Raw genomic sequence first — 23,704 nt, forward strand, 5'->3', positions numbered from 1 at the left:
GCCCCTATTAATATGTGAAGCTCGGTGTTTCATGCTTGAAATTTCTTCGAACCTTTCGTCACAGTCTTGTGTAAATGAAAGCAATAGGTATCTGACAGCAGCTGAGTAACATTTTGTGCTGTGTATGCTGAGAGAATTGTAAGGAAAACGGCTTTTCGTTTTCAGCACTATTAACTGTCAGGGTTCGATGGAGATCGTTTAACACGTTAACCTACATTCATCTGCATCAGGGTACTCATATATAATAAACAGCAGTCATTCCCTGAGCAGCTTGCTAAGTGGTCAAGAACATAAGGACTGGAATCACTTCAGAGATAAAGCAGAGTGCTGATTGCGATAGTTGGAAGTATGTAGTGCATCAGTTGTCAATTGCACTGCTGGAGGAAAGGGAAGATTTTGCTCTGCGGGCAGTCAGTTACATGGGCGATGATCTATGTGTGTGTGTGGGGGGGGGGGGGGCTTTGATTGGGATTTTAAATGCACTGAGAGGTGCTAATGCGCTGTTTACTAACTTCGAGTAGAACTATCATGTACACATATACAATACCGACCTGACTATTCATTCAAGTTCTGTCTGTGACTCAAACTCTTCCATTACTTCAACCTATAGCTTCTCATCGGCGGATAACATTGAAAAGGATGTTGTTGTTGACATGTGGACAAATCGGGTCTACTGCCGGATGTTTGTGTCGCTCTGGCACAATATTTCGGCCACGTAACTCGTTGCCTTCTTCAGGTGCTAACTGAGACTGCCGTGTTGGAGGATCTTGTCCAGTATTTATGCCCAGAGGGCGCTGGGTGCTCGCGCCCGCCTGGCGCGGACGTCTGAGGGAACAGCGGGGAAGAAACACCACCTTACAAGCAGCGCCAGGCGGGTGTGGACCGCGAACCGAGCCCCCGACGCAACTCGGGCCTCAGACAGCTGCCACAACTGCAGATGGTGGACTAGGCGGGCGCGCACGTCCGTCGGAGCACCAGGGAAGTGCCAACACCTTGGGAGCAGCGCCAAGCGGGCGCGGACAACGAACGGAACGTCACATGCGGGTCCGGCCCCAGACAACTGCCACGACCACAGATGGTGGACGAGCTGGGCGCTGACGTCCGTGGGAGCACCAGGGAGGGGTTAAAACCTCAGGAGCAGCACCTGGCGGGCGCGGACCGCGAACGGAACGCCCGACACAGGACAGGCCTCAGAGAACTGCCACAGATGGCGCTCAAGTCGGGCGCGGACGTCCGAGGGAACATCGGGAAAGAGACAACACATTACAAGTAGCGCCAGGCGGGCGCGGAAGGCAAAGAGAGCACCCAGCGCCCTCTGGGCATAAATACTGGACAAAATCCTCCAACATGGCAGACACGACGCGTCGACGCACGCACGCAGACACAGTCGCTGAGATGTGCAGCCGCGAGAAGGACGTACCTGCGTCTGCTAGCGACGCGAAGGGTGTGGCAGATCGCCGTTCGGCCGCGCTTGCGCTGTCGACGGCCCCATCTGGCCCCCCACCTATGACGACCACTGCTACGGCTATGGATTTGACGGACACTGCTCCGGAAACGTTGAAGAATGCGCTGTCTGCTCCGCTGCCCGATTCTGAAGATGAGAGCACTGCTGCTCCTCGGCCACGCGGACGCAGCGGGAAACAGAAGAGGCGGGCAACAGCTGCGACGACTGCTTCTCGCAGCTCGCCGATTGAGAAGAGGGCCAAGCAAGACTTCGCCCCTGACGCTGACGGTTTCGTCCCGGCCCGGCGAACTGCACGACGCATGCTGTCATCGACGGCGCCACCAACTGTCGTCGCCAACTGCTTCGATGCGCTCGAGGACGCGCCGGACCCGCCGCCGAGCAATCCTGCGCCGAAGACAGACTCCCATCTTCCGCCGGTGGTTCTTCAGTTTCGGCCGCCCTATGGAGAACTGCAGAAGCTGTTGCGCAGCTGGACAACGGCCGTGTACACCGTGAAGCCTGCGGGGCGAGACCTATACAGGGTCACACTCCGCACTGCTGATGACTATCGCCGGGTCACCCAGGAGGCGTCTGAGCGTGGTATCCCTTTCTATACCCACGCCTCCGCACCTGACAAGGTCCTGAAGATCGTATTTCGCGACCTTCCGTTCAACATGGAAGCCGATCACCTGCATCGAGAACTCGCAGACCTGGGCTTCTACATACGGGCAGTTGTGAAGATGAAGTCGCCAAAATCACGCGAAGATATGCCGCTCTTCCTGGTCGTCTGCTCTGACACCGTGGAGAACCGCAAACTCTACCAATTGACGCGGGTCGCCGACGTTCCGGTCCAGACCGAAGATCTTCGTTCCCGGAGAGGCCCTGTGCAGTGCTTTCGCTGCCAGGGAATCAACCACGTCGCGCGCCACTGTTCTATGCCGGACAGATGCGTTAAATGCGCCGGCGCCCATGCAGGAAGTGCGTGCCCCCGTCCGCCCTCCGAGAAGCCTACATGTGCACTCTGTGGCGGTGCTCATGTGGCCAGTTATCGTGGGTGTGAGGTATGGAAGCGTGCCATTGCTCGCCAGCGTGGCCAAACACCAGCGCCACATCAGAAGAAGCTCGCAACGAGACGGCCAGGCGTCTCTTTCGCGGCGGCAACGTCAGGGACGTCCTCCGCCGCCCCGGCTACGTCGGTTCCTGCTCCCGCCGCATCCGAGGCCGTACCGACACCGGAGGCTCCTGCGCCTCCACCACCGCAGCCAGTGGCGGTACCGGGTACTGCCTCTCCCGGGCCGTCGGCCGGACCGCGCCCCACCAACCGCCGGCGCGGGGGTCACCGCCCAGTGGGTACCCAGCGCTCAGCACCGTCCGTCGAGCAGCCCCAGGTGGACTCTCACAGCGAAGCAGCCACGCCCCCCCTTTCCTGCGCCGGGGCCGCGCCGGCTGTCTCCACCGCTGACCTGGCCAACCTCGTCGCGCAGCTCACAGCCCTGGTGACCAGTGCTACGAAGTTGATTGACGTCCTGTCGCAGCAACTCACCGCTGCAGTGCCGATGGCCTCTCCGGCCCCAACCGCTGCCAACACTCAACAGCCGCACCATGGGCAGCGTTAGAGGGCTCACGGTCGTCGCGTGGAATGCCAACGGCGTCCGCACCCAAGCTGGCGAACTTCGCCAATTTCTCCGAGATGAAGCCGTCGACGTCTGCCTTATCAATGAAACACACCTGAAGCCTGGGGTAGACGTCGGGGCGGCCAACTACTCAAGCTATCGCACCGATCGACTGACGGCGGGTGGGGGGACAGCCGTCTACGTCCGCAATGGCATACGTCACCATGTGATACAACTTCCACCACTGGCGACGCTGGAGGCCACTGGTGTCGTTGTTCACACCTCGGCGGGCGCCATCACGTTCGTCGCGGCCTATCGGCTGCCGTCTCGTCCCCTGGACCCTGCTGACATCGATGCTCTGCTTTCCTTGAGGGGGCCAGTGTTCGTCGCCGGGGACTTCAATAGCAAACATGTCTCCTGGAACTCCAGGATCACCAACGCCGCTGGCCGCTGCCTGCTCCGGATAGCGGAACGTCACCATGCGCTTGTGGTGGGGCCGTACGACCCGACCATTTTCCCTGCTCGTGGCCTCCCAGATATAATTGACATCGCAGTCGTCAAGGGCATCCCTCATCAGATCGCCGCCACGACGCGGACTGCACTGTCGTCGGATCATGTCCCTGTGGTTTTTGACATCGACCTAGACGCCCTCCAGCAGCCCAGGCGCGGTATCTCACTTGCTGGCATCGACTGGGACAGGTTTCACGAAGCCGTGACGCACTCACTAGCCGCCGCACCGCCCCCTGCGGAAGTTGGAGCGGACGAAGCACTTTTGCACTTCGCGGCAACCACGATCGACGCTGCCACCATAGCGACGCCGCCCCGACCACGCCCCCCGCCTGACTACTCCCGACAGCTGCCGCCGGACATCCTTGCGGCCATCACTGAGAAGAACCGGGTCTACCGGGAGTGGCAGAGGACGCGAAATGCCAACACCAAGCGCCTCCTCAACAGGATGCGTCGGGACATCCGGGCCGCCATTGACGATCATCGCAATCGCGACTGGAATAACAAGGTCGCCGCCCTTTGTCTTGAAGATGGCACAGCCTGGCAGATGACGAAGCGTTTCCTACGCCGCACGCAACGTATCCCCCCGCTGCTGGTCCAAGGTCAGGCTGTCTGCGAACCAGCTGCGAAGGCTGATGCTCTTGCTGACGTCTTTGAGGCGGCGTTTACGCCTATCGAAGACCCGACTGACGCTGTCACCGACGACCTGGTTGCTGACCGGCTCCCACGCTACCTGGAGGCGCGTGACGACGATGACGTCATTGAAGAGACAACGGCGGAGGAGGTGTCGACCATCCTGCGTGCCCTGCACCCCAGGAAAGCTGCCGGCCCAGACGAAGTTTCCAACGCCCTGCTCCAGAAGTTGCCGCCCGTGGCTGTCACTCATCTTGCTGACGTCTTTAATGTCATCCTCCGGTCCTGCAGCTTTCCTCAGTCCTGGAAGCATGCGGAAATCGTGGCGATTCCGAAGATGGGGAAGGATCTGCGGCAGCCCGTGAACTACAGACCTATTAGTCTCCTGCCGGCCGTCTCTAAGGTCTTTGAGAGAGTGTACATCAGGCGGCTGCAGCGCCACGTCGACGAGGAAGGCCTCCTGCCCGAACAGCAGTTCGGATTTCGCAGGGGCCACTCAGCCGTTCATCAACTCCTTCGGTTAGTGGAAGATGCGTTCGTCGCCCTCGAGCAGCGCGAGTTCTTCGGCGCGGTGTTCCTGGACGTGTCGCGTGCTTTCGACAGCGTGTGGCACCGCGGCCTCTTGTTCAAGCTTTTTGAACTTGGGGTCCCGACGTCGCACGTGCGTCTCATCGCTTCCTATCTTGCTGATAGAACCTTCCATGTGCGGGCCGCGCAGGGCTTGTCCTCCGTCCGCCGCATCAACGCCGGGGTGCCGCAGGGCTCGGTCTTGGGGCCACTCCTGTACTCGCTGTACACGTCTGATGCGCCGCAGATCGACCGTGTGCAGCTCGCCCTGTACGCGGATGACACGGCTCTCTACACTCGGAGCCTCAATGCCGCTGTCATGCGCCGCCGTCTGCAGCTCGCCGTTGACACCCTGGCAGCCTGGGCAGTCAAGTGGCGTCTCCTATTCAATGGTGCCAAGACTCAGTTCCTGATCGTCACCAGGCGACTCGTTCCTGCAGGTTTGCAGCCGCTCGCTGTCGGTGGAAGCCCTGTCCCGTGGCGCCCAACGGCGCATTACCTCGGCGTCACCATTGACCGCCGACTCACGTGGGCTCCACACATTCGCGACGTGAAGGCCAAAGTGCGGAACAGGCTCCGCACCCTGTACCCTTTGCTGAACCCTGGTTCCCAACTACCACCGCGGCTGGGCATCACCCTGTACAAGGCGCTGCTCCGTCCTGTACTCCAATACGCCGCCGTCGTCTGGGGGAACGCCGCCGACACGAACCTGAAGAAGCTGGAGACTCTGCAGAATCGCATCCTTCGGCTGGCCTTACACCTGCCTTACGATTTTCCCACTGCTCATCTTCACGACGTCGCGGAAGTACCTCTACTCCGTGACCTCTTCCAGACGACCGCCCGCACCTTTTACGACAGTGCTGGTCGGTCGCACAACGCCCAAATCCGGACGCTGGGCCACAAATTGCAACGCAGCGTCACCACCCGCTGGCCACACCTGCTAGCTATGTAGCTGGCTCTGCCGAACTGTGCTGAGGAGACACCCAAGAAGACATCCCACATGTGAAGACGCAACATCAGCATGCATGGGAGGCAAAGCAATAACTGCTGCGAACTCCATCACACATCGGAGGAAAAGTATCTCCGTGCAGATCCCTGCGATGCCAACATGGCAGTTGGCGGCCTGAGCTGGCGAGGCGAGCGCATCGCTGCCGTTGCGCGCTTCGCTTACTCGGCCGTTGAGAGCTCGTGAAGAGGTTTTCTGTGCTGAGGGCGCCGCGGAGAGCAAATTGTCGTGCATTGTTTTCACAACGCGTGCAAATTGTCGTGTTCCGCGCCTCGCAGCATGGGGAAGAAGGGTGCGCAGAGGAAACCTGCCGCTACGAAGGGTCCTTCGGTTGTGCAACTCACTGAGTCTGCCGACCGTGCAAGGAACTCCCGAGAAGACGAGTCGCGGCCTGTCCCCTCTTTGTACGTCAAGTGCAAAGGCGGGTGGACAGCGCTGTTCGACACCATGACGAATTGCGCTCGGAACGAGGTGGTCTACGAGTCTGTCGATACAGACTCGCTGATCTGCGTTCGAGCCGCAAACGTGGCCGACCACGGGGCGATCAAGGTCGCAGTGGCCGACCACATCGTCGACGCGCCGCCGGCGCGTGAGAAGGCACCTTCCGTAGGAAGGATGAAGACGACTAAGGCACTCCTCAGGGGGTTAACTTGGTGCTGTGATGAGGCAGCGGTCTGGGAAGGGCTGCTGCGAGCCGGGTTTGGTAATGCAGCCGCAAGGTTGCACAACCGAACCAACAGGAAGAGGGCGCCGCTCTATGCCGTGACCGTGCAAACGGTCGACGGCGGGAGCGACATCTTCGACTTGCGGAAGTTGCTGGGCTTCCCGGTTACGACGGAGGCTCTCTCGACCGCCATGGACCCTCAGCCCCAGTGCTTCAGGTGCCAGGGCGAGGGCCATGTTGCGAAGTATTGCCGCAACGCGGCGCGGTGCGTCAAGTGCTCAGGTGAGCACGACAGCCGCGCCTGCGACCGCGGCAGCAACGCTCTGCCGACTTGTGTCCGGTGTGGCGGCCCGCACGTCGCCAGTTGGCGCGGTTGTGCAGCTTTCTCAAGCCGCAACCGTGCCGGGGGCGGCGAAGCGGCCGCGGCCGCACCGACGCAGCAGCAGAAGAGAAGACGACGCCGGAAACGGCGTAGGGCGCAGAACAGCCCGGCGCAGCTGAGGGACGGCGCAGCAGCAGATCCACCTGCCAGGGGCAGGGACGGCCGCTCGGAAACTGGCAGCCAGGACGCAGCTCGCTCTCCCGTGAAGAGATGTGACCTCGAACTCGGCACCGCCGTGAAGGAGGCCACAGCAGCCCTCAAAGCCGTCATGGCGGCGGAGAGGGCTGCCTTCGCAGCCGCCGTGGCTGCAGAGAAGGAAGAGGCCCTGAGGCAACTGCGAGCAGTTTTCGCCCAAGGCCTCAGCGCAGTCGTACCCGCGAACACTCCTCCTGCGACTTCGCAGAAGGACGTTCGCGCGCCTATCCCAGCGGTTGTCCCAGCAGCACCGCAGGTGAGAGCCGCCCCAGCGGAACCGGTGGCGACGCCGACCGCTGCGGGAGCGTCCATCATCGCGACAGCGAAAGCGAACGGCATACATTTCTCCGACGCTGAAGCGGCGCAGCTCACTGAACAAGCAGAGCGGCTCGAAGCTGCAATGCAGAAGTCCTGCGCCGTGCAGTAGAGGAGAACGCTGAACGGTAGCCGATCGCCGCCGTTCTGCACCAGCCTGATGAAGGTGCACCAAGTCACTGACGACAAGGGGCAGCAGAGGGCCTAACAGCAACGCACGCGTTGCCGCGCCGGACTCTTTATGTTTCAGGGAAGAAGCCACTGCGGCCGGCCCGGGAGACTACAAGCGAGCCCAGCCGCAGCACCCGGACTGACCCTGCTAACGACCACGCAACACATAGGTAACGATGCACGATACGTCACGCTAACCTTCCCTCACCTTGCATGCTCTGTCGCAGCTAGCAAGCCGCTACTGCCCTTACTACCCGTCCTACTATCGCAGAGGTTTTTTTCCCTTGGCGCTGGCCTTGGCACTTTTTTCCTCTGCTCTTACAACAGCTACCCTTCGATCGTTTTCGACCACTTCTATCTCCTGATGGACCATGTTAATGAGTAATCTTACCCAGACGCACGGATAACATCACAGCCTGCATCCTGTGACGCCCGATTCAAAAACTAACATGTTTACGGAGGTGACAGTAGAACTTTTGGTTTGGTCACCACGTTGGTGCGGGCGTGGAGGGGCCCCATCCTTTGCGTCCAATATGGCAGTCTCAGGTAGCACCTGAAGAAGGCAACGAGTTACGTGGCCGAAATATTGTGCCAGAGCGACACAAACATCCGGCAGTAGACCCGATTTTTCCACATGTCAAGATCTCGCCGGAGAAGCCTGAAGAGTTACGATGTTGTTGTTGTGGTCTTCAGTCCTGAGACTGGTTTGATGCAGCTCCCTATGCTACTCTATCCTGTGCAAGCTTCTTCATCTCCCAGTACCTACTGCAACCTACATCCTTCTGAATCTGCTTAGTGTATTCATCTCTTGGTCTCCCTCTACGATTTTTACCCTCCACACTGCCCTCCAGTGCTAAATTTGTGATCCCTTGATGCCTCAGAACATGTCCTACCAACCGATCCCTTCTTCTAGTCAAGTTGTGCCACAAACTCCTCTTCTCCCCAATTCTATTCAGTACCTCCTCATTAGTTATGTGATCTACCCATCTAACCTTCTGCATTCTTCTGTAGCACCACATTTCGAAAGCTTCTTTTCTCTTCGTGTCCAAACTATTTATCGTCCATGTTTCACTTCCATACATGGCTACACACCATACAAATTGTCTCAGAAACGACTTCCTGACACTTAAATCTATACTCGATGTTAACAAATTTTTATTCTTCAGAAATGGTTTCCTTGCCATTGCCAGTTTACATTTTATATCCTCTCTACTTCGACCATCATCAGTTATTTTGCTCCCCAAATAGCAAAACTCCTTTACTACTTTAAGTGTCTCATTTCCTAATCTAATTCCCTCAGCATCACCTGACTTAATTCGATTACATTCCATTATCCTCGTTTTGCTTTTGTTGATGTTCATCTTCATCTTATACCCAACTTTCAAGACACTGTTCATTCCGTTCAACTGCTCTTCCAAGTCCTTTGCTATCTCTATGTCATCGGCAAACCTCAATGTTTTTATTTCTTCTCCATGGATTTTAATACCTACTCCAAACTTTTCTTTTGTTTCCTTTATTGCTTGCTCAATATACAGATTGAATAACATCGGGGATAGGCTACAACCCTGTCTCACTCCCTTCCCAACCACTGCTTCCCTTTCATACCCCTTAACTCTTATAACTGCCATCTGCTTTCTGTACAAATTGTAAATAGCCTTTCACTCCTTGTATTTTACCCCTGCCACCTTCAGAATTTGAAAGAGAGTATTCCAATCAACATTGTCAAAAGCTTTCTCTAAGTCTACAAAAGCTAGAAACGTAGGCTTGCCTTTCCTTAATCTTTCTTCTAAGATAAGTTGTAAGGTCAGTACTGCCTCACGTGTTCCAACATTTCTGCGGAATCCGAACTGATCTTCCCCGAGGTTGGCTTCAATCAGTTTTTCCATTCGTCTGTAAAGAATTCGCGTTAGTATTTTGCAGCTGTGACTTATTAAACTGATAGTTTGGTAATTTTCACATCTGTCAACACCTGCTTTCTTTGGGATTGGAATTATTATATTCTTCTTGAAGTCTGAGGGTATTTCGCCTGTCTCATACATCTTGCTCACCAGATAGTAGAGTTTTGTCTGGAGTGGCTCTCCCAGGGCTGTCAGTAGTTCTACGGGAATGTTGTCTACTCCCCAGGCCTTGTTTCGACTCAGGTCTTTCAGTGCTCTGTCAGACTCTTCATGCAGAATCATATCTCCCATTTCATCTTCATCTACATGCTCTTCCATTTTCATAATATTGTCCTCAAGTACATCGCTCTTGTATACACCCTCTATATACTCCTTCCACCTTTCTGCTTTCCCTTCTTTGCCTAGAACTGGGTTTCCATTTGAGCTCTTGATATTCATACAAGTGGTTCTCATTTCTCCAAAGGTCTCTTTAATTTTTCTCTAGGCAATATCTATCTTACCCCTAGTGAGATAAGCCTCTACATACTTACATTTGTCCTCTGGCCATCCCTGCTTAGCCATTTTGCACTTCCTGTCGATCTCATTTTTGACACTGGTGATTACGACGCTTAGCTCACGTTTGGAATCACTATCATCACTGTTCTGTCTACGTGGTAACTCTCCGTGCTCTCCTGTCTTCTTCCACCCTCTTCAGGTCTGCGTAATTTCCAGTTACAGTCTGTCATTTATCTGCTCCTTCCTCTTAACCTCCTCACACGAACTAGACCTTCCAAAGCGTCTACTAGCAGGCACTTCCGTCTCATCGAATCTCCCCTCCAGATCCTCTTCCTTTCTCTTACAACCCGCTTCATTTACTGCATTTTTATATTTTCTCCTTTCATCAATTAAATTCAATATTTCTTCTGTAACCCAAGGATTTCTACTAGCCCTCGTCTTTTTACCTACTAGATCCTCTGCTGCCTTCACTACTTCATCCCTCAGAAGTTAAGTCGCATAGTGCTCAGAATCAAAGCTACCCATTCTTCTTCTACTGTATTTCTTTCCCTCATTCCTGTCAATTGTTCCCTTATTCTCTCCCTGAAACTCTGTACAACCTCTGGATTAGTCAGTTTATCCGGGTCCCATCTCGTTAAATTCCCACTTTTTTGCAGTTTCTTCAGTTTTAATCTACAGTTCATAACCAATAGGTTGTGGTCAGAGTACACATCTGCCTCTGGAAATGTCTTACAATGTAAAACCTGGTTCCTAAATCTCTGTCTTACCATTATATAATCTATCTGAAACCTGTCAGTATATCCAGGCTTCTTCCATGTATACAACCTTCTTTTATGATTCTTGAACCAAGTGTTAGCTATGATTAAGTTATGCTCTATGCAAAATTCTACCAGGCGGCTTCCTCTTTAATTTTTTCCCCCCAATCCATATTCATCTACTACGTTTCCTTCTCTCCCTTTTCCTACTACCTAATTCCAGTCACCCATGACTATTAAATTTTCGTCTCCCTTCACTATCTGAATAATTTCTTTTATCTCGTCATACATTTCTTCAATTTATTCGTCATCTGCAGAGCTAGTTGGCATATAAACTTGTACTACTGTAGTAGGCGTGGTCTTCGTGTCTATCTTGGCCACAATAAGGCGTTCACTATGCTGTTTGTAGTAGCTTACCCGCACTCCTATTTTTTTATTCATTATTAAACCTACTCCTGCATTACCCCTACAGTAAAGCTGCATGCCCTCGGGAAGAATTACGGCTGTAGTTTCCCCTTCAGTTTAACGTATTGAAACATTTGCATGATTCGAAAAGCCTAGAAGTTTTCTCAACTACATGGAAAGCATGCGAGATCAAATTGTTTGGTATTAAACACTGTATTGGTTACATTAAAAGTGCAACAGGTATTCCACAGTTAAGTGCAGAGGAAAGAGCGGACAGGTGGAAAGAGTACATTGAAGACCTACATGAGGGAAGATTTGCCTGATGTGATAGAAGAAGAAAAACAAGAATCGATTTAGAAGAGATAGGGGATACAGTATTAGAATGGGAATTTAAGAGAGCTATGGAGGACTTCAAGATCAAATAAGTCAGATGAGGTAGACAACATTCCATCAGAATTTCTAAAATTATTGGCTGAAGTGGCAATAAATCGACTATTCACGTTAGTGTGCAGAATGTTTGTGTCTGATGTCATACCATCAGATTTTCAGAAAAATGTCGTCCAAGCAATACATCCGACGTGTCGTCGCACCGACAGGGTAACCCATGCACTATACGCGGATGAGACCGCACTCTACCCATGTTACCCAAGGACTGATGTCGTTCGCCGCCACTTACAGGAGGCATGCGACCTGCGCTACCAGACGGCGGCTCAAGTTCAATGCCACTAAAAGCCAGCCCGTCGTAATAACGAGACGTGGAGTGCCCATGGGCCTTCAGCCGCTGCGAATCATGGGGGCCCCATCCCCTAGTATCGCACGGGTAAATATCAAGGGATATCTCTCGATAGGCACCTCACTTGGAAACCGCGCATCCGTGGGGTCTGGAGGAAAGCGCATGGATGTTTGAAGGCGCTATACCCCCTACTAACCCCAGAATCGACGCTTCTTCCGCACTGCGGTTACGCTATATCTGGCACTGATCCCATCAGTGCTAGAATACGCGTCTTGAGTGTTGGGGAACGCAGTCGGTACACACATACGTTGGCTCCAAGGGGTGCAATGGAGAGGGCTTCGAGTCGCCTGCCACCGACCGCGAGACTACCCGACCAGGGCCTTGCATGAGGAAACAGGGATCTCCACGATAAGAGATCGCATAAAACAGAGTGCCTGACGCTTCTGTGAAGCGTCGTGGCAGTCTGACAATCGGCTCATTTAAAATCTGGGAAACCAGCAGCACCGATGATAGACCACCAGGTGGCCCGACCTGCTTCGGCAGTAAGATAGGCGGTACAACAACGCGCCAATGCTCCAGACGCGAAGAGGAAACACACAAACGTTAGGGTAATAAAATACACTTAGAGTGAACACAGGAATAGTTACAAAAACTTAGCTTGTACAAAAACAGACAGTAAGAGTTGTTCTTTAAGGGAAAGAAAGAATGCTGGCCCCTACTGTTCACTCAGTACATCGAAGAACCAATGGTGGAAATAAATGCTTCAGGGGTGGAACTAAAATCCTGGGTGAAAAGATGTCAGTGATACGATTCGCTGATAACACTGCTATCCTGAGTGAAACTGAAGAAAAATTACATAATCTGCTGAATGGAATGAACAGTCTAAACAGTATTAAATATGGACTGAGAGTAAATGAAGGAAAACGAAAGTACTGGGAAGTAGTAGAAACGAGAACAGCGAGAAACTTAACAACAGGCTTGATTATCATGAAATACATAAAGTTAAGGTATTCTGCTACCTAGGCAGTAAAACAAGCAATGCCAGACAGAGCAAGGAGGACATAAAAGCAGATTAGCACTGGGAAAAAAGAGCATTCCTAACCAAGAGATGCCTACTAGTATCAAAAATAGGCCTTGATTTGAGGAAGAAATTTTGAGCACAGCATTTTATTGTAGTGAAACATGGGCTGTGGGAAAACCTGAATAGAAGAGAATCGAAGCATTGGAGGTGGGGTACTAAAGACGAATGTTGAAAATAAGGTGGACTGTTAAGGTAACGAACGAGGAGGTCCTGCGCAGAATCGAAGAGGAAAGGAATATGTGAAAAACACCAACAATGAGGAGGGACAAGATGATAGGACATTAGTTAAGCGGAGCAGTGAATGACTTCCACGGTACTAGAGAGAGCTGCAGAGGGCAAGAACTGTAGAGGAAGACGATGCATTCCGCAAGTAATCGAGGACATAAAAAAATTCCACTCAGCATCGAGTACACCTCCCACCATTTCCACTTCCCCTTTGCGAGGTGCCGAGGCTAGCAGTGTATTTAACACTAAATTCTTCTAGAATCTTCATATGTAAATGATGCTCTAAGCCCCCCCCCCCCCCCCCCCTATTCTATCCGACTTTTGCTGTTGCACATGGATTAAGAAGAAACGCTAACTGACTGTAATCGACCCTGCAAGTGGAGTAGAAAAGTGTTTGGCACCTGCAATAATTTCTATTTGATAGACATTAATTAAATAAAGGAAAGTTTCAGTAACGTAGTGAAAAATGAAAGGGTTGCTCTACCGATTAACAGAATGAAAGTTCTGTCCAAAATAACAATTTGATTTATTATGACTAAACTCAAAATCATAAACAAAACACATGAAACATTTACAATACATCAAACTGGATCATATTGGATACTCAAATAAATGCTGTGAAGGTGAAGTTGTCCATAAACTAGATTGTGACATTTATGACGAAGTGGTATGTGGAGCCAATGCCCTGCAACTCAAATCTTAAGAGAAACACCCAGCCAACCCAACATTAATTGCTGCTCTGCTACAGTAGTGAGAACTCAGACAATGAACATCCAAGACAGAACCATGTAAGAAAAGACGGGAACAGGCGCGCTCTGCTGAGCTCTGATTATCATAGAGCAAATTCCCTAATCTGCCGGAGCTGCGGACATACATTACCAAGCTGTCTTCTTAACTGCAAGGACACGATCTGGCGTACCGGAAGCGATGACTGGTTGCTTCGACGTCCCGTCGTAATGATGATAATGTCGCGAGTATATCCCGAAACAAATTATCCTGGTCTGGTTGTTCCAGACTAAAAACTTCCTATCAATACAAATGCGCCTCTGAGGGCGACAAAGAAGGCTCGCCACACAATCACTGACGGTACAGTGATTGATTTTACCAAGCAAAGTCACACAGTAAACTCCGATACAGTCAACTTTAGCCAAAACTGCTCAAGACAGACAACATAGGCCGCTTGTACGCAGATCGCTCAATTGCCAACTGTACTCGGAAAGTTACGTTGAAGTCGAAACTTCAGCAACTTCGTCAAACAGTTACAATCAAATAAAAGTATATTAGATAGCCAACGAAAGGCAGGTCCAGAGCAGCGAGAGTTCAGTCTTGTAACCTACTCCGATTGAAAGGCGAGAGCCGACTCTCGCAAGAGCACCCATACAAACCAAACACAGAACATTCCCGTCCCCACAATAGTGGCCGTGGTTAAACGTTCCAATCAGCAACTCGAAAAGCGGCGGAAATTTCCACTCTATTGCCGAAGCACTGCCTTTCCACCCATGGAGATTCTTGGCGCCAATTTTGGTACGTCACGGAGCTGTGCTCTGAGCAAGCCAATGACAGTTGCGATTTTGCAGAAAACGCGGGAATTTGCCCGTCAAGACTGCCTGGGAACACAATTCATTCCCACACCTCGCTGGTAACCCACCAGAAACGGGTTTCACCAAGTTTCTGCGAAGTAACGGAATCTCTAGCCCAGCCGCCCCATCTGGGCGTGTCGCTCCCTCTCTTATGACAATGTCGGCGTCTGGAAAGCATCCACTTGACTCCTTCACACCCATCGGCTTAACCCCTTCGAGCTCAGCAGAGCTCGCATGTCACCGGACCACCCGGGTGACGAGAGACGCTGCGTGGGAAGTCCGCGTGTGAAGGAATAGCAACTTTTCACCGCATGCAATCAGAGAGGAAAATCGAATTACTCAGAATAAGATAGAAATATGAGAGGGGGCTCATGCCACCTCTCACCTTCTTCATCATCCACCTGTTGAAGAAGCTGCCCTGCTGATAGCAACCAAAAAAAGTTACACAGCAGCACGTTGTTTATTTGTAATTATATATCAGGTGACTGAAGATGCCACAACTAGGTTACTTATCTCCATTGAACTGTACTGTGTCTGCTGTAGAGATTGTGTCTCTATCCTCATCGATTACACCCATCAACATAAACATGTGGATGGGCCTCATTTCTTCTCCGGGGCTGGATCAAGGTGAAAGAATCACAATCACAGACTTTCGGACTACCTATGTATGTGGATGAATCAACACACTGAATTGATAATAATTAATGAGAAAGAGGTACTTACAGCAAATCCTAGAGCTCATGTTAAGTTCAATGACAGCACAGATCACAGGCTGGCCCGTGATGGCTGTTGATAGGAGACAGAGCCACGGATGTCCAGCTGGTGCGGGTAGGTCGAATGCATTCCTGTTGGACGAGCTGCCTAGAAATACCCAACTAGTTGTGCGTGGGGATATCTGGTCTGCCGAAATACGTCTGGATGGTTAAGTTATGTCCTGCAGCTGTACAAAAGACCTTATTCACCAAACCTGAAGTGATAATACTAATAGTGCACACTTCGAATTTGATAAAATGAGAAACGTATGATTGGGATGTCCCAATGTGTAATTAGAATCTATGTTTAGGAGTTGCTCCTTATTAATTAACTCGATTAGAATGCCTGTAATTTACAGACACACTGAGAATAGTGTTGACCAACAGCGGAAATTGCATAATTCATCAGTGATGTAGTCTGCTTATTTATACACTACTAAATGTAGGAGTCTCAGTGCAGTGTTTCTACGGTGAATTTACTTTAGTGTTGAAAATGTGTATATAAGCGGAGGTGTTTGAGTCGTTTACAGACTGCATACGCATCGTGTGTGTGTGTGTGTGTGTGTGTGTGTGTGTGTGTGAGAGGGGGGTGGAGGACAGCTGCAATCCATTCTCAAGGGCACCCGCACAGACATGCCCACACATTCCCGTCAAGTGCAGATCGCAGGAGGAGCGTCGCTTCTACATGTGGTGCTGCCAAACGAGAAACAACGACCTCGCAGCTGCACTAGACCACCACCAATGAGTCCAATGCTTCATTCAAGGAAGACATTGTTTTTCAGGTATCAGGTCTTGGTAGAGAGGTCTGCCCGCGATTCTCCACAGCTGACCAGAACAAATACAGTAGTAGTCGTTTTGCTGCTCGCCTACAGAGCCATGTGGAGGGTGCAAAGCGAACATCCGCGCTGGTCGTTAACAAAGACAGGAAAATGCGTTCACTATTCCCTGCGTCTACTGTCTGTTTGCTATGACAACAGCAATGGCCTCCTATCTGTAATACTCTGTATTTAGTGTGTAATGGAGTTTTTTTGAGGCGATAGCAGGTTCTCTTCACCAACTGATCGGCATTGTAACCAGAGAGAGAATTTAACCACGTATTTGCCCTCTCAAAAGTATCTGAAAGTATAGTAACCGTCGGATCCCGTTTCGGAAGACTGATCCATCGTTCAGTTTGATGACGTTCAATGTCTCTGTAGCTCAGGAAATGATGCCTCCCTTCGTCTGAAGAAGTTTGCTCCTCCTATTTTACTGGGAAAGCAGCGCCACGTTGTTGTAATGAATTGAGTCTGACTGCTACAGTAGATGTGCATGCTCATTCCAGTCGAAGTTAGAACCAGCGCTTTAGCACCTTACAATACATTTTAGATAGCCATCAACCCATATAAACACATCGGTCGTTAACCATATAATTGACTATAATCTGGTGAACACTCCTTAGCCATCCAATTCGTCTGATCTGAATACCAGTTATGCTTCTCTGGCTAGTATCTAATTTCTAAGGAATAGTAGTTACACCACTTGACTGGGAATACAGTGCACATTTCATTCGGAGTCCATATCATGCAGTCCTGGACATTTGTGTTTTACAAAACTAGTTTTTGGGTGACTTGGCATAACATTAGACATCCATTACCCCGCCAGTGTGGAAGATGAGATTAACGGTATAGGTCATCACCCTCAGACAGCTGTTTGGAAACTGACTACAATTTCATAACCTCTTCCAGTTTCCATATATTGCGATGTCTCACATTTTTGCCAATGAGAGTCATCAAGTCTGTGTTTTATTTCAACCATCACGTTGTTGGCACAGCATACTTTACATCATGTAATGTTCAGTTTTCTGTGAGAGTCGTTGGGTTAATACATGTTAATGTCACTTTAGCACCTGACACAGACCTCGAAGTCATGGTACAAAAAAAAGTTCAAATGTGTGTGAATTCCTAAGGGATCAAACTGCTGAGGTCATCGGTTCCTAGACTTACAAACTACTTAATCTAACTTAAACTAACTTATGCTAAAAACAGCACACACATCCATACCCGAGGGCGGACTCAAACCTCCAGTGGGAGTGGCCGCGCATTCCGTGACATGACGTCCCCAACCGTGCGGCCACTCTCCGCGGCGTAGTCATAGTAGAAAAACAAATTGTATAGCGGTGTCAAAAGCTGTAGTTATGCACTGCGTAGATGTGTAACAACGGAAAATAACAATGTATTAAATGGTTCAAATGGCTCTGAGCACTATGGGACTTAACATCTGAGGTCATCAGTCCCCTAGAACTTAGAACTACTTAAAACTAACTAACCTAAGGACATCACACACATCCATGTCCGAGGCAGGATTCGAAGCTGCGACCGTAGCGGTCGCGCGGTTCCAGACTGAAGCGCGTAGAACCGCTCGGTCACTTCGGCCGGCCATTGTATTAAACTCTTATTCTTATGAAAGAATAATACAGAAACCCTCTCTTGTGATTGATAGCCCCCTGAAATACAGTCGACAAAACTTTATGTAGGTCTGTGCAAGTGACTTCGATTACTGGCCACCTGCTCCAATAGAGCGATATGTTTGTATGTAATATGCTTGATGTCAACACATAGGTGGTAGTTGTTTTTGATATATCAGAAGAGAGAGACATGGCAAAGAGACATGGCAAAACCATATAGGAGGTTCTGTTAGGAGTGGTATAACTGGGCAGAATTTGGATGCAGATGATTCCCTAAAACTACACCGATTTTGCTCATAAAACTAGTAGAAATTGGCTGTATCTTTCTTATGGAATCATGACTGTTTTTATTATCATCGTCACAATTGTGCCTTCAAAAATATGTGTTCCCACAAGTCCTGTGTTATTTCATACTTCATAGCCTTTCATTATAAAGTAGAGTTATAGCTCCTTGTGGAACCTAGAAATGATAATGTTTTCCCGACATGTGAGTAAATTGAATGGAACAGGCTGGGATGATCAGATTGCTTACAAAACTAGAATGCAAGAATCTGTTGCTATTGATAAAGACTGTGTACTGGATTACAGGACCTGTACAGGTAGGTTGGTAGACTGGAGTTATGGAACAAAAATGTCAAATGTAAGCACGTAGACAGTATTTGTTTTCGATGTATGGGAAGAGACAGACATGGTAAAATCTTATAGGAAGTTCTATTACAAGACAGGCTCTCACGATTTTTTTCATAAATGCCAGAGTGATATAACATCGCATTGGGAAAATGGGACCTGCCATAGTGTACAAAACAGCCATGTCATCTTCAATTATAATTTGTTGTGCCTAACAAAAAAGATTGTGTTTTTTACGACATGTGAGCAAAGGGCATGAAAGGCTGTATTCTGTAATGTCATTTCACGTGTCTGAAATGTTTGTAATACACATGTGCATGTCAGTTTATTTACAGAAACTGATTTGAAGACGAGAGACGCTCTCAGGTCATGTAATTTGTCCATCAAGCTGAAACTAATTGCTTAACATAGATGTTTTTTTTCTTCAGAGTTTAAATTCTCGCGTTTTCTTTTCTCTGATGACGGTTTCTAAATAACAAGGACATTCTGAAATGATCGATAGTTTTCACAGCAAAATAGTGTAACGTTTTCTCCACAATTGTACGCAGGGTGGACATGTACAGGTGGTGTTTAGCCCGACCTCTGCAGTTTGGTCATGTGTGTTGTAGTTTTTTTTTCCACTTCATTGGAAGTCGCAAAATAACGGTAGTTGGGGGGGGGGGGGGGCGAGGGAGAGGGAGAGATAGAGAGAGAGAGAGAGAGAGAAGCAAATTGTATCCTGCAATCAAATGTAAAAACTATATCGATTTTGCTCATAGAACTAAAAGGAAATGGACTGCGCCTGTTTTCGTGGAAAGAGGGCATTTAGTATCGTCGCAATTGTGTTTTCCTTTCTAATAGATGCTCGCTTATAATTGATGCGTTGGCGTAAAATTAAAGTGTTCTCCATCGCAGAGCGGTTCACTGCTGGAGGTGTTGGGGACGTGTCCACTGCGTGTGGTCGCCCGACACAGTTGTGTTGCGACTAAGGGGCGGCGTGGGGCAGTGTGAGGAACTGGTGCGATGGAGCTACATTTTAGACAAATTAGCAAGTTGCACTTGCTGCTCTCATCTTTTACTTTCCCCTCTTTGGGGAAGTGTGAGGGGGAGTTTGTAGCCTTTCGGCTTTTACTCCCCTGTGTACGTGTGTGTATGATTTTTTATGTACTTTTTTGGTGTCTGTGATATGTGATGACTGTTCTGTATGTGTCTGGTATTTGTCTGGGGTTGGCGAGATGTCTGGTGTTATATGGGCAAGGAGCTGGATTTGGGATTTGGTATTGGCATTTTCTCTTCGACTTAATCGTCGAAGATTGTCATAGAGCGCTTGTGCTTGTCGCGAGACATGTCATACTGACCTAGGGAGTGGATGAGTGCGTTTCCGGATCTGGAAGAACCCTCATAGAAGGCCCTTGCCAGATCCTGGAATCGCTCCCTCAGGAGTGAGATTTCGGCTGTGGCGTGCAGGTCGTCTGTGGGAAATCTAAGAGGTAAATGCAGTGCCCTCCTGAGGGCGCGGTTCTGCAGCCTCTGGAATTTGTCCAGGTGCTGCTTTGCCGCGTATCCCCAGACAGGGCACGCGTATTCCATTACTGGCCGGATCAGGGCCTGGTACACATTTACTGCTACTGGGCAGGGAAGGGAGCTGGTTGAGTTCAGGATAGGGTATAGGACGGACATTCTGGCGCAGACCTTCCTGTGGACCTCGTCTATGTGGGGTTTCCACGTAAGACGAGAGTCCAAGGTTACGCCAAGGTACTTGGCGGTTCTGCGCCAGGGGAGTTGGGTCCCGTTCAGGTGAAGGTGGAGGGGGGGACGTTGAGGATGTTCGCGCCTTCCGAGCCTGTGGGTAATCAGCATTGCCTGCGTCTTTTCAGAGTTGATGGTGATGCGCCAGCGACGGGCCCAAGGTTGCACTTGAGGTGGCTGTCGTTTATATCACATTGTTTATCTGGCTATACATCCTTTTGTGTAGGCGAAGGACCAATGGCTGGAACGTCACCTCAAGGCGGGTCAGGAGTGGCCAGTGACTGCGTGCTCTCGTCCAGTGGTGGGAAGGCAGAATGCCACAGCTGATCGAAGACTCCGCTCCCACATACAACGGGGCGCTGTGGTCGGTACAGCTGGTGGCAGCTGCTTGTTCTGCAAGTGTTTCCAAGAAATACGTTTAACAGATTGCACGAAGCGTCCTGTTCTTGTCTTTTGCTGTCTGTGACTGATTTTCGCAGACTGGAGACAGTATATCAATGCCAGCAGAAGGATCTCCTTGTGGACCATCAGCGACGAAATAGAACAGGTCTCTATCCCTTCCTACAGTGAGGAGAGGGAGCGAGGTGGTAGAGGGAGGAGGGTAAGTTTGTCTCTAAGAAGATTAGTTCCCGAGCGCCCATCGACGAGGACACAGCTGCAACTGCCGCCCTCTCTTCCGATGCAACTTTCTGTGTTTGGTTTTTGCAGTAGTTGTGTTATTTGGTGATTTTTCCCTATTCCCAGTGCGTGTTTTGCATTAAGAAAAAAATGGTTCAAATGGCTCTGAGCACTATGGGACTCAACTGCTGTGGTCATAAGTCCCCTAGAACTTAGAACTACGTAAACCTAACTAACCTAAGGACATCACACACATCCATGCCCGAGGCAGGATTCGAACCTGCGACCGTAGCGGTCACGCGGTTCCAGACTGTAGCGCCTAGAACCGCACGGCCACTCCGGCCGGCTTGCATTATGACCTTTTGTTCACAAGTCTAGTTTTCTTTTCACGACAATGTGTAATTAGAATATTTTCCATCAGTTATGGCTGCATGTATTGCCCTTCCTGAATTTCGAGTACCTGGGTTGCAGGGTGATTGTCAAGCAATGCAGCTGAAGGCGTCTGTAGCGAACTCTGACGTCAAACAGCGTTAGATACAGGATTCAGCTCTATGCTATAAGTAATACACTTATTAAACTCGTCTCTGTCCAACACCAGCATCTCGTTAGTTGAACACAATTCTCGTCTAAAATGAAAATAGTACCTTCCACTATTTCATTCTTCACACCAGCTTGTAGCTGAAGGGTAAAGTTTGAGTATGTCTGCTACTAACTTCGGGTGGGATTTTGAATTTTTTTCCCAGCAGCACAACACGAGTTGTACGGCAGCGTTGATTTTTGAGCTGTATTCAGATTTTAAGCTCTCCTTGTGTAGCGCTATGCATATAGCTATGTGATTAGGCCCGATCTATATGATTTATTACGTAGTTAGGACCATTATTTACTTCAGTTTCTCAGCCAAAATAATTAAAGTACACTAACTTAACCTTCCTCTCCTCCATCTGGTTAGTTTCCATGTTTTGGGGCGTGCATTTTAACTTTCTCTTCAGAAAGACCAGGGCTCGAGTCCCATAAAGAGCACTGTCAATTATTAATTTCCCGCGAATTCGCGGGTTGGGGTGGGATCGGACTTCAACGCAGCCCTGGGACAAAGAAATTCCCATCAAAATTGGAAATTCCCGCAAAAATTTGAGATTCCCACCAAAATTCGAAATTCCTGCCAACATTCGAAATTCTCACCAGTAAGGTAGGTTGGAGAGGTGGGAGTGGGAGGGGTGGGGGAGGGGTTGGGGACCCACGTGCAGGGTGAGAAAAATACATAATTTCATCTGGGGGTGGGGTGAGAGTAATTAATTGATCAATTTAATTTATTTGCATTTCAATTTGATATCAAAAGTGTCCTAGCACCACCCTTACCCTACTGCTCTCTTTTTGTATTATCGCGAAACGGGGAGAGAGTGCAATGGATATGATCCGTGATTTGGGTGGGAGTCGTTAAAACAAAGATGTTTTTCGTTGCAGCAGAATCTTCTTTTGAAATTTCAGTCACCAACTTTCTCCTCCGAATACGAAAATATTGTTGGCTCCCACCTACATAGCGAGAAGAGGTCTGCATGATAAAATAGGAGAAATCAGAGCTCGTGCAGAAAGATTTATGTGATCGTTTTTCCCACGCGCTGTTAGAGAATGGAGTAGTAGCTTGAAGGTGGTTCAATGAAACCTCTGCAACGAACTTAATTGTGAGTTGCATAGTATTCACGTAAATGTAGATGTCTATGTACAGGAACCATGGACCTTGCCGTTGGTGGGGAGGCATGCATGCCTCAGTGATACAGATGGCCGTACCGTAGGTACGAAGGGGTATCTATTGAGAGGCCAGACAAACGTGTGGTTCCTGAAGAGGGGCAGCAGCCTTTTCAGTAGTTGCAGCGGCAGCAGTCTGGATGATTGACTGACCTGGCCTTGTAACACTAACCAAAACGGCCTTGCTGTGCTGGTACTGCGAACGGCTGAAAGCAAGGGGAAACTATGGCCGTAACTTTTCCCGAGGGCATGCAGCTTTACTGTATAGTTAAATGATGATGGCGTCCTCTTGGGTAAAATAATCCGGAGGTAAAATAGTCCTCCATTCGGATCTCCGGGTGGGGACTACTCAAGAGGACGTCGTTATGAAGAGAAAGAAAACTGGCGTTCTGCGGATCGGAGCGTGGAATGTCAGTTCCCTTAATCGGGCAGGTAGGTTAGAAAATTTAAAAAAGGAAATGGATACGTTAAAGTTAGATATAGTGGGAATTAGTGAAGTTCGGTGGCAGGAGGAACAAGACTTTTGGTCAGGTGAATACAGGGTTATAAATACAAAATCAAATAGCGGTAATGCAGGAGAAGGTTTAATAATGAATAAAAAAATAGAAGTGCGGGTAAGCTACTACAAACAGCATTGTGAACACATTATTGTGGCCAAGATAGACACGAAGCCCATACCTACTACAGTAGTACAAATTTATATGCCAACTAGCTCAGCAGATGATAGAGAAATTGATGAAATGTATGATGAGATAAAAGAAATTATTCAAAAAGTGAAGGGAGACGAAAATTTAATAGTCATGGGTGACTGGAATTCGGTAGTAGGAAAAGGGAGACAAGGAAACGTAGTAGGTGATATGGATTGGGGGTAAGAAATGAAAGAGGAAGCCGTCTGGTAGAATATTGCACAGAGCATAACTTAATCAAAGCTAACACTTGGTTCAAGAATCATAAAAGAAGGTTGTATACATGCAAGAATCCTGGAGATACTAGAAGGTATCAGATAGATTATGTAATGGTAAGGCAGAGATTTAGGAACCAGGTTTTAAATTGTAAGACATTTTCAGGGGCAGATGTGGACTCTGACCACAATCTATTGGTTATGAACTGTAGATTAAAACTGA

At 49.5% G+C, this 23,704-nt stretch overlaps 1 protein-coding gene across 1 annotated transcript; it reads left to right on the forward strand.

Moving 5' to 3' along the window:
- The first annotated feature begins 1,347 nt into the window (after positions 1–1,347).
- Positions 1,348–3,060, forward strand: LOC124594707 (verprolin-like). The gene is made up of 2 exons (XM_047133078.1): positions 1,348–2,044; positions 2,420–3,060. Exons 1-2 carry the CDS (start codon positions 1,348–1,350, stop codon positions 3,058–3,060), a joined length of 1,338 nt encoding a protein of 445 aa, XP_046989034.1.
- The last annotated feature ends 20,644 nt before the right edge of the window (positions 3,061–23,704 follow it).

The sequence above is a fragment of the Schistocerca americana genome, chromosome 1 (assembly GCF_021461395.2).
Source record: "Schistocerca americana isolate TAMUIC-IGC-003095 chromosome 1, iqSchAmer2.1, whole genome shotgun sequence".
NCBI classification, from domain to species: Eukaryota; Metazoa; Arthropoda; class Insecta; order Orthoptera; family Acrididae; genus Schistocerca; species Schistocerca americana.